The 1,159-nt window shown below is 44.4% G+C and overlaps 1 protein-coding gene across 1 annotated transcript in view; it reads left to right on the top strand.

The window, feature by feature from the left end:
- Positions 1-863: 863 nt before the first annotated feature.
- HDC (histidine decarboxylase) overlaps positions 864-1,159 on the top strand; it is a gene marked incomplete at its 5' end in the record, with an annotated part of 9,854 nt that continues 9,558 nt past the window's right edge. Inside the window, one exon of the mRNA XM_015831619.1 lies at positions 864-986. Coding sequence (XP_015687105.1) covers positions 864-986 — 123 coding nt within the window. The remainder of the gene's footprint in view (positions 987-1,159) is intronic.

Genomic DNA, 1,159 nt, shown 5'->3' with positions numbered 1-1,159 from the left:
TTCTCTTTTGCTCATGGCTGTTCTGCAAAGCGCAAAGCTTTGCTGGGAGCCCAGTATACAGTATCTATGTTTTGTGTTATTGATTTGCATGCAAATAAAAGAATGTCGCCTCTTCAAAGGGATTTGGCTGTTTTAAGTGAGCCAGGTTTTGGCCACACAACCCTGTGCAATTTGCTTCTTCTTCTTCTTGTGCCATATCCGTTATCGGACGTTGGCGATCCTGTTGGCGATCCTGTTTTTATCAGCAGCTGCACAAAAAAGTGCTGCTGAGTTTTGTCCAAACCAGTCCCTTAGATGTTGAAGCCACGATGTTCTTCTTCTGCCTGGACCTCGTTTGCCTTCCATCTTTCCCTGGAGGATTAAATGGAGTATGCCGTGTTTTTCTGGGTGTCGCGTCACATGTCCGAAATATTCTAACTTTCGTTTTTTAACCCTTGGCTTTCCCAGGCGGCTTATCCCCTCCTCATTTCTGATCTTGTCAGCCCAGCTTCTATGTAACAGCCGCCTGTAAATCCCCATTTCAAATGCTTCTAGTCTCTTCAGGTGGCCTTCAGTCAGAGACCAACTCTCTGCTCCATAGAGCAGGGTAGAAAAAATATGCAATTTGCTGGGGGAAAAAACCCCATTAAGCAGTGCTTTTTTTGTAAAAAAAAAACAAAAACAAAAAAGGTGCCGGAACTCACACGTCATACAACCCGCCTTGCCTACCCTACAAGGTTCCATCCAAAAAAAGTGCCGGAACTCCATTCTGGGCATTCTATGACAAAAAAAATCCCTGAGCATTGCTACATCAAGAGTTTCCCCTCCTTCATCCAATGGGATGCTGTTTTACCCACTGTGTTTCCTTCCCCTACCACTCTCAGGCATCCAGTCCAGCTTGCACAGAACTGGAAATGAATGTGATGGATTGGTTGGCTCAAATGATGGGGCTTCCGGAAACATTCTTACATTATCATCCAGGCAGCAAAGGTGGTGGCATCTTGCAGGTAAATGAGTGGGTTAATTGATTGAGTAAGGGAGGGTTTTAATGTTCATAGCCATCCATTTACCGTGTGATTGATTCTGAAGATTCATTGTTGTCAAACTGAGCATGCTTAGAACATGTAGCTGTATTTGGTACTCCTTTGGCCAATATGGTGCTCTCCAAATATGTTGGAGC

The sequence above is a fragment of the Protobothrops mucrosquamatus genome, unplaced genomic scaffold, assembly GCF_001527695.2.
Source record: "Protobothrops mucrosquamatus isolate PMUCROS unplaced genomic scaffold, P.Mucros_1.0 scaffold_269, whole genome shotgun sequence".
Lineage (NCBI taxonomy): Eukaryota > Metazoa > Chordata > Lepidosauria > Squamata > Viperidae > Protobothrops > Protobothrops mucrosquamatus.
Note: the sequence above shows the minus strand (reverse complement) of the source record. Positions and strands in the feature narration are given on the sequence as shown.